This window comes from Sinocyclocheilus grahami, unplaced genomic scaffold (assembly GCF_001515645.1).
Source record: "Sinocyclocheilus grahami isolate Dianchi unplaced genomic scaffold, SAMN03320097.WGS_v1.1 scaffold470.1, whole genome shotgun sequence".
Taxonomy (NCBI): Eukaryota; Metazoa; Chordata; class Actinopteri; order Cypriniformes; family Cyprinidae; genus Sinocyclocheilus; species Sinocyclocheilus grahami.
Window position 1 is genome coordinate 764433 of NW_015505649.1, and position 8955 is coordinate 773387.

An 8955-nucleotide genomic window follows, 5' to 3' on the forward strand; every position below is an offset into this window, starting at 1 on the left:
GACCCCCCCTTTTTCCAGATGTACCTTTTTAAAGGCTTTTTAAAAACCAAATCTTGTTTTTTTCTCAGTAAAACACATTTTGTCGTCAATTATTTTTATATTGCATATGTTTCTTATTTTAATTTTAGTTTTGAAAGTATGGTAAAAACTGGTAAAATGTACCAACAATCACATAAAAAAAATATATACACTTTTTGATATACCATTAAAAAAAACAGGTAGCTCATCTGAATTAGGACATTTAGGCTATCCATCTAATAGTAGCCTACCAAAATCTTATTAACAGTAGAAGTTAAATCTTACTGTAGTCTTCAAATCTGGGTACTGTCTTACGTTTTAAAATCACAAAGAGAGTTTGGTCCCATCAGGCTAAAGTGACAGTCACGACTCATGCAGCTGTAAGCTTTTCTTTTTCTTTTACTCGCGATCTTTACAACACGCATTACATTACAGATTTCATGGCACACTCGTTTTATGCGTATTATTGACATGTCAAAGTCTAGATCCTGAATATAAGACGACCGCGTTTTTTCAGATGTATTTCCAAGAAAAAAAATATCGTCTTATATTCGGGTCAGTACGGTACTACAAATAATTGCTAGATAAGCAATTATGTTCTAAAAGTAGTCAAATTCAAATCACAAGATTCTGTTTATCAAATCATCTGTTGGTCTTAAACAGTTATTAAATCTATGATAGATACGGAAGTAATAAGAATAGTTCTTTGACTAAATTTGGAAATGTCCCTAGTATTTGTAAATGTTAATATCTGGAATAACTGATTATTGTGTTGACATAAGTGGTTATATCAGAGTATCAGACTTTCCAGTTCCCCTCCTGTTGCCTGTGCTTGTGACATCCCCTGATTTTGACTCACTCATCCAAGTCTTTTTATATTGGCGACATTCACAGCTTGCAAAAGTGGAGCAACAGCACCGCATTACTCAACTGAGCTTTGATCCATCACAATTACCTAACAAACATGCCACATGAGCGCTTTGTCACTATCAGATTAGGTAAGGCCAAAGGGAGAAAATGCAGAAAGAAAAAATGCTAGATTTGTTTTCATCTCATCCCGAATACACACACACACATCTCTGCAACCATATTACCTCTAAACAATATGTCCCTCTATTAAAAACATCAATAGCTGATAATTAGGGGAGATTGAGTTTTAGTTACCTGAAATGGAAAGATGCTATCGTTGCGGTTTATGGTATCCTCCATCCAGGGTTTAGTGTTGAAGCCAGAGTTGTTGCGGGGATACTTCGGAGTTGGAGTCTGGTTATTTGGGAAAGACTTCTTTAAAGGAGAGATCGAGTTAAGGGGATTGACCCCTCCGTTCAGCCCTCGGCGATACTCCCGTCCCTGAGAGCTTCCCCAGCCTCCATACCCTCCACCTGGGCTCCATGAAGTAGAAGATGGGGTGGACGAGGGGCTCTGATAGCTACCCCAAGGGGAAACAGGCTTGCTTAGGTTATTCCCCAAATGGGGCATCTGGTTGAAAGCAGCACTGCGGTGGGAGAAGGGAGGTGGATGTGGGCTGGCTGAGGACCTGCGGTGCTGATTATGAGGATGCTGGAAGTGGGGATGAGGAGATGGATGGTGCTGAGATAGAGGCCCTATCTGGTGGGAGAAGTTCCCCCCAAATCCTGTACTGGTGTGATGAGAGAAACTTTGAAATAGCAGCGGAGGAGGAGCATTGTTAGTAGTAGCAGCCTGATTGAAAAAGCCAACCTCTTCGATCAAGGTGGAAGGGTTGGGGGGTATAGCAGTGGACCAGCTGCTGAAGCCAGTAAGGGACGACGAAGAAGAGCTACTAGACTGTGCTAAAGTACCAATACCAGACGTCTCCTGATAGTCAAACCCTGACAACACTGGAGATTCAAGCCGCAGCGCCTCTTTTCCGTTAGCGTTCTCCATGGTCCCTTTCTCCAGCTGGTTCTCCTCTGGCATGGTGTTGTCCAACTCGGATATGATTCCTGGTGCTTCCTGGTGACCTGGCGGAGAGAGCGTCTGCTTGTCTTGTCCTTCTTGACTCTCTTGTTGAGGCTGCAGAGCCTTGGACGTCTCGGACTCCAAAAGATCATCTTGCATGTTAGAGTGGGTCGTCACAGCTGGGAAAACCCAAGCAGACCCAACACTTCCACCATTGGTAGTGTTGTTGTTGCCGATGAAAGCCGGGGGGCTTGGAGGTGCTGTCTGGTGTTGAACCGGATGCTGCAGGTGTGGATGAATTCTTACCGGAAAAAGGGATTTATTTGCAGCATTGTTTTTAACCAGAAAGCCGTAATCCCCCATTTATGTAGCCTAATCGAGTAGATCTTCACTTGTGTGTAATTCCCTCAGTTTCTCTTAATACCCTTGTGTGAGAAAGATGGAAAATATTCACAATACTAAACAGCTAATGAATCAAATCATCCAACCATTAGGCATTCTCTGTTCATTTTTAGACTCGCACCCATTGCAATCATGCACATTAAACGGTTCGACCATGGATGCACGCACTTTGCTCTCAATCTGAATGAAATCAAGAGGACAATACGGTGCAATGAGAAACGCCGTAGGCAGTGCACCGTTGATTTCATCGAAGCACAAACAGGGTCGTGTTTTAACATATCACAAGTCATCATGACACAGGCCACCTTATCTAATAAGACTTTCACGCACGCATTTCCAAAGCATTGTCATCGCAAATGTTTCAAGAAAATGCAATTGACCTACCGGCGTTCTTCCTTATTTCAGCAATGACCTCCTCTCTCGCTCTCAACCATTTCAATACAGGAAAATGCTGATGGCGTTTCAGTCTATGTGCAATAGGGGAAGTGTCCCCTTCGGTCCGAATTTTACTTTGTAAATCCTCAAATCTACATTGACGCGTCGATTAAATCCTACTGCTGTGATGCCGAACGCTACTCGGTGGATCTCGGATACATTTGCTTCGCATGCAACGCTAGATTATATCAGATCGCACGGTGCAAACGACAGCGCTCGTGTTCTGGTTGCTTAATGATTGGCGTTATAATCAAGACAGCGATTGAAAACGATCACGCATCATCGTCGGACAATAACATACGCTTGACACAGTTTGGATGTTAATTTTCAGAATCTACACTGAGAATGACACAGGTTTTCTTACGTTTCCAAGTCGCAAGGACAGGCTGCAGGATGACCATGGTTTGTGAGCGTTGCAATCGACCGACCAATCCGGTTGAACTTCCGTCTTTAACCCCGCCCTTGTATAGTACAATCTCCGCCCAGGTTCGAGGCTACGCGGCATTTGATTGGACAAGAGAATCGCAGCCACACCTCTTTCTCATCCAGTTACTTTCTGTCACACAGAGAAGGGTGGCTGTACCTGCCCAGAATGTAAATACCTTATACGACCGGTTTTGAAATGTTTAAATATTTGCTGTCTTCGCTCCACTCTTAGACATTTATCAAATTCCTTTAAACAATAAAATATATAACAAAAATGAAATGCTTGTAATGAATCTACATGTGTAGTTTATAAATAAACAAGCAGCTTCTTTGTAATTCTTATCCTATATGTGTTGCCACATTGGTATAGGTCTATATAGAAAAACCAGTTGAGAAAGAATAATGAGATGTTTGTAAGAACATGAAGCTTCGACTGACATTATGAAAAATCTACATTTTCTATCATGTTTTAAAGAGAAATATCTGATGATGGTCCACAGATTTCAGCCTTGTTTTTTAGTCTGCACATTGCTTTTGCTTATGGGCAGACACAGTCTATATCTTTTTAATGATGGGTTTGGAGTCTCGGGGATGCCTTCAGTAGGCCCGCTCTAGTGCTCACTGCAGCCTGCAGTCCCATTAAAGTAAGCTGCTACTATTTTCAGCCTGTAATCGAGTTTTAGCGCTTGACTCTTCATGCCTAGACCAGATCAAAATCAATCCATTTTTCTACTGTTTGACATCCACTGCATTTTATACATAGTATAGTTTGTTGTACGCTGACTAATGATTTATCTGCAGGAGAACTGACACATTTGGTCTGTCTGCTGAAATGGGAATAGATCAAATCAGCATTACATGCTTTGTCCAAATTTAACCACGTCTGTGCAGCCTTAGCGTACTTGCATGTGAAATGTTAATATACAAAACATTTCAGATAGCATACAGTTTTCATAAATTAAACAATAACATTGCAATTAGTCTAAGAATATAATAATTGCTCTTGCATGCAAGGCTTTTATGCCGTGTATTTAAAGATGCAAATCAAAACAGCCACAAATGAATCAGCTGTGTTTAAAATGCATCCATCATTGACATCACTCACTTTCTGTTTCCCAGAAACCAGGCAGAGCTGGGACCTGAATAACCATTTGTGGTCTTTCCTTTCATTAGTCTGTCTGTGGGTCTGTCACAAGATACCGCGCACAAGGTCATCTTGCAGAAGGACATGTGCTGCTCAGAGGATTAAAAGACAGCTATCTTCACAATGTTGTTCCGTCAGACACATCTGCGCTGTAGTTGCGTGCTAGACATCACCGCAGGTGATGCAATCAGTTGTTTTGCGTTATTTCACATGCTGTTCAAGGATTGAAGAAAACGATGTGACCTCAATTTTAGCTTTGACAAAAATTCAAAAGATTTGCAAGCTTAAGATGCCACAAAAACGACCAATTTACACGTCCTTCAGCTGCTATTGTAATGTTGTGTATCTCAATGCTTGCCAGCGTGGATGTTTTTTAAATAAAGCAATTCATATCTCACCATGGCAACAGTATGACTGATGCTGCTGTTTGAAATGTAGGCTGCAGAGAATAGCACGCTGTATTATGCAGTAGCCCTCAAGGTGAAAGATGTGAACGGCATGATTTCACCAATCAAGAATGTTTATCAAATTCTAGCTTTGAGCTGCAAAAATGAGCTGTGCTTGGTAGAAGAAAGTAAGATCCGTCTTTATATTAAAGCATATAAATCAGAAGCCTGACTGCATTCTTCAACCCAATTTCCAAAGTTCTCTTTTGACCCTCAGCAGATCACTGCCACATTTTAGGCCCATGAACGGTGAGCAGTGTTAGAAGAGGGATTGAGCTACGCTTACTGCAGTGTCATAAACCATGTGCAAACGCTGCAACAGCTGGGAAAGGACCCCTCCCTCTTGTTCCTGCAGTGTTACACTAACAAAACATACACATCTATACACACACAATCTTCCCTCTCCCTCCCTCTCTGTTTTTCCTGATGTGTGGCTTAAAGCTAAGCTGATGTCAATGTATGTACAGGGGCAGCTGGGAAGATGACCGTGCAATTCAGCTGCAGCCAGTGTGGCAGTGAGGCTCTGCCTCTCTCTCTCTCTCTCTCTCTCTCTCTCTCTCTCTCTTCCTTTGACCTTCCTCAGTTTCTCACATCGATTCCCCTGCAGTCCTTTTTCAGGTTCTTGGTTTCAATTAAAATCTTCAAGCTCTTGGCCTTAGGTCTCCATCTCTCTCCTGTTCTTTTTTAAACTGTCCTTTATCTGTGTTAAAGGGGAAAAGCTTTAGTGTTGCTGCGCATTGACTGCTAGTGCTATGTGGCACATGCCCAGGCCATGTGACTAAGGGCTTTGGCCATGTGAGAACTTCTGCTTTGGCCTGGCAGCAGAGAGGAGAGTCACAGCACAAGAGGATGAACAATAACACACATAGACACACACACCAAGTGCGATACAACAAGACAGTTTTATTCTCGCACTGAACATCCACTTCACAAGGCATGTTGCTCACAGAGCAACAAAGCTTTTCTAGTAAAAACTTTGAAGGGAATTTTCATTGAATTTATATGCTTTATATGAATCATGTATATATTTTATTTACTTTGAGTTTGGAATGCTCCTTAGTTATGATAAAATGGACCCTTTTCGCAGACTGTGATGATGCATTTCCACAGTTATTAGCATTGCAAATCTAGCAAAGGTTTTTTTTAATCTAATTTTATTGTACATTTATAACTTTATATACTTTGTGTTTTCGTACCTTGGCATTAAATTACATTACAAAACGAGTTAACGCTGCTGTGCAAGTGTTTCTAATACAAAAGCTGAGAGAGTGACGGCAAATTTGACATCTTTTACCCTTTTTTGACCATCATTGGAAAGTCATAGAAACACTATTGTGGATCACAAATATCAAAAATATATGTTTGTTTTAGTTTCCGTTCATCACTATAGAATTTATCACTATAGAATTCACTATAGAATTCCAACTTTGACGACGTCTGCTTCTGAGAAGCCTAGAAATGTGAAAATGTGTCAGTTTGACACAAAATAAAAACGAGGCTGTGAGGATGTGGTTGCAGTGTTGGTTATGTATCTTTCCACTCACGAATCTTTGAAAATACGCATTTCCAAAACATTCTAGTGGACAAAAATGTTTGGTTTCTGAAAATTAGATGTGATTTAATACCTTCAAATCCTCATTTGTGTGTTAAATTAAATATGGCATCTCCTCTGATTAAATTTATTGACAGATCCATTAAACACTAGCATCAGACTCTCTGTAACGTGGCTGAACTCATACAATAAAGAGCTAATCAGATCATTCAATCAGAAAACGATACAGAACAGCATTGATGGGACTCGTGGCCATAAAATATCAATTTGGAACTTGGATGGGTCAGTCAATAACGCTGAAGGAAGGTCAGCATAGTATTTATTGACCACTGATTCACTCCCTGTGCCTTGTTGAAAGCATGCAACCTCTGTTAAACTAAATTAATGCACCTCACTGTGCTGTCAATTTGATATCTAATGTTTGCATGTGATTTTCTGTTTCCCGTTGGTCATTTTATTTTCAAATTAAATTCCTTTACAAAAATAAATGCTTCATTAATTGTTTACTTACATGCAAAACAAATAAATAGCTGCAGTTGCAGAGGCTAATAATACCAATCAACCGTGTCAGACCTGGAGTGCTTCACTGTCCCTGTGGATGTGCTGTTGAATGTGAGCACTCATTTCCTCTAGAAGGTCTAATCAATGGAGACAGGCCATTTTCCTATTCTTTACACCTGAGTGAGTTTCTCAGACTTCAGGTTTGAAGCTAACACAGCAGTATTGTGCATCTAAGTCCACTTTAACCCTGGCCAAAGTATTCAAACCTGCCAAGAGAGCATGTTGAGTCTAAGGTGGATGAGACAGCATACCGAAAAAGCAATAATGCATCTGTCCGTGTGAATGTTTTAAGGAAGTGAAAAGGAAAGTGATAGATATGTTGTACTCTTTCAGCCTGCCTCTGTAAGTGCTGATGTTGTCTAATTTCATTCAAGTGGAACTCAATGATTTCTCAGAGTGTTCTCAGAGCCACACACCTAAGCCTGAGGCTCCAAAACTGGCTCGCGTTCCTACGTTTTTCCAGTATTGCTGCGACTAGTGTGCTTGTGGCCTCCTTTTACTGCTGAGAGAAAAAGATGAAAACTGGGTTTAATGCACACTCAGCAAATGTAACATGGATTGAAATGTAACATGCACATAATATTGCACATTTAAACCAAACTTTCATTTGCAAACTAGATATATACACACTGTTGCATTCCCCAAAGAACCGTAAAGTGAACAGATCTTAAGCCATTTTTTTCTTTGTGTGAAGAACATTTTAATAATCTGAAGAAACTTTTTCCACTAAGAATAAGTTATTTGGATGTTAAAGGATCTTCATGGAACCATCAATGCCAATAAAGCCCTTTACTTTTAAATTATTCTTAAACATACACTCTTACAAATAAAAGTTATTTTCTGGCATTAATGGTTCCATGAAGAACCTTTAACATTCTTTCAAAAGATTCTTTATAGTGGATAAAGGTTACTAAAATTATTAAAATGTTCTTCACACTAAGACAAAAATGGTTCTTTTAAGAACTGTCCCATGAAAAGTTCTTTGGGGAACCCAGAATGGTTCTTCTACAGAATCACTGGAAAAATCCCCCTTTTAAAACCTTCTGCTGATGACATGCAGACTAAAGGAGCTTGAGGCAGACAGTGTGTGCTGTATTATCAGGTTGGGTGTGTGAACAGAACAGAAATAGCTCTGCTCTCTGCTTTGGTCTGCAGATTACACCTGCAGGAGCTCTCACACTGTGAGAGAACTGATTACACACACACACACACACACACACACACACACACACACACACACACACAATGCGTGTGACTGCATATATTGCAGAATTATGGCACATGTATGGCCATGTAGATTTATGGCTGCAAACACTAACAGCGGTAAATCAAGATGCTGTAAACCAGGATAAAGTCTGGACTTAGATTTAAGTCTGCATGAGACTGCATGAGTGTTTGTGCATAATCTACTGTGTTTAAGTGGTTGGCTTGGTCAAAGGTCTTGGACTGATCTTGTCAAGAAGAACTGGTTTTGACTTGTTTATGTCTGGCATGGGATCTTAAATGTAAGTGGTGGTGAGTTCTGGTTAATGCATGCACAAAATTTAAATAAGTAAACATACAACCTCAAATAGCTTGTGTAGTTTTGAACATTTGACCCTCAGATCTGAGAACAGAGGGATTTCAGTGGCTGTCTGCTTTATCTCCAAACCACCTTCATTATTCATCAGACTTTCCTGATCACTTATTCATGGCCCTGCAAGTAGATCCTGGAAGCTTTAGTTTCTCTCTCTGAAAGGCCTTTGATTTATAACATGTGTCCTTTTCTAGTCCTCTGTGTGTTTCACTGAACAAAAGCTGCTTTGCCGTGTCAGGATGATTGTGTTCTTTACAGAAGAGCATGTGGGATCTTTTGTTTTGAAGTTAAAACAGTAAATAGTGGAGTGCAGGTGACAATGTCAATGCTGCTTTTATAAAAAAATATTGTCATAGCACAAATTAGGCATCCAGGAAAAGGTTGATTTGTGTAATAATATATTTTACCATTTTTCTTTCTTTCAGAAACACTAAAACAACACATATATGTATGTGCTATCATAATGCACTATGTC

General features: G+C 40.1%; 1 protein-coding gene across 1 annotated transcript; it reads right to left on the reverse strand.

Moving 5' to 3' along the window:
• Nucleotides 1–940: 940 nt before the first annotated feature.
• Nucleotides 941–3204, reverse strand: LOC107553330 (cytoplasmic polyadenylation element-binding protein 4-like). The gene is made up of 3 exons (XM_016235526.1): nt 3140–3204; nt 1183–2363; nt 941–973 (listed from the first exon to the last, which is right to left on the reverse strand). Exons 2-3 carry the CDS (start codon nt 2299–2301, stop codon nt 941–943), a joined length of 1152 nt encoding a protein of 383 aa, XP_016091012.1. The 5' UTR covers nt 2302–2363; nt 3140–3204.
• Between the last annotated feature and the right edge of the window lie 5751 nt (nt 3205–8955).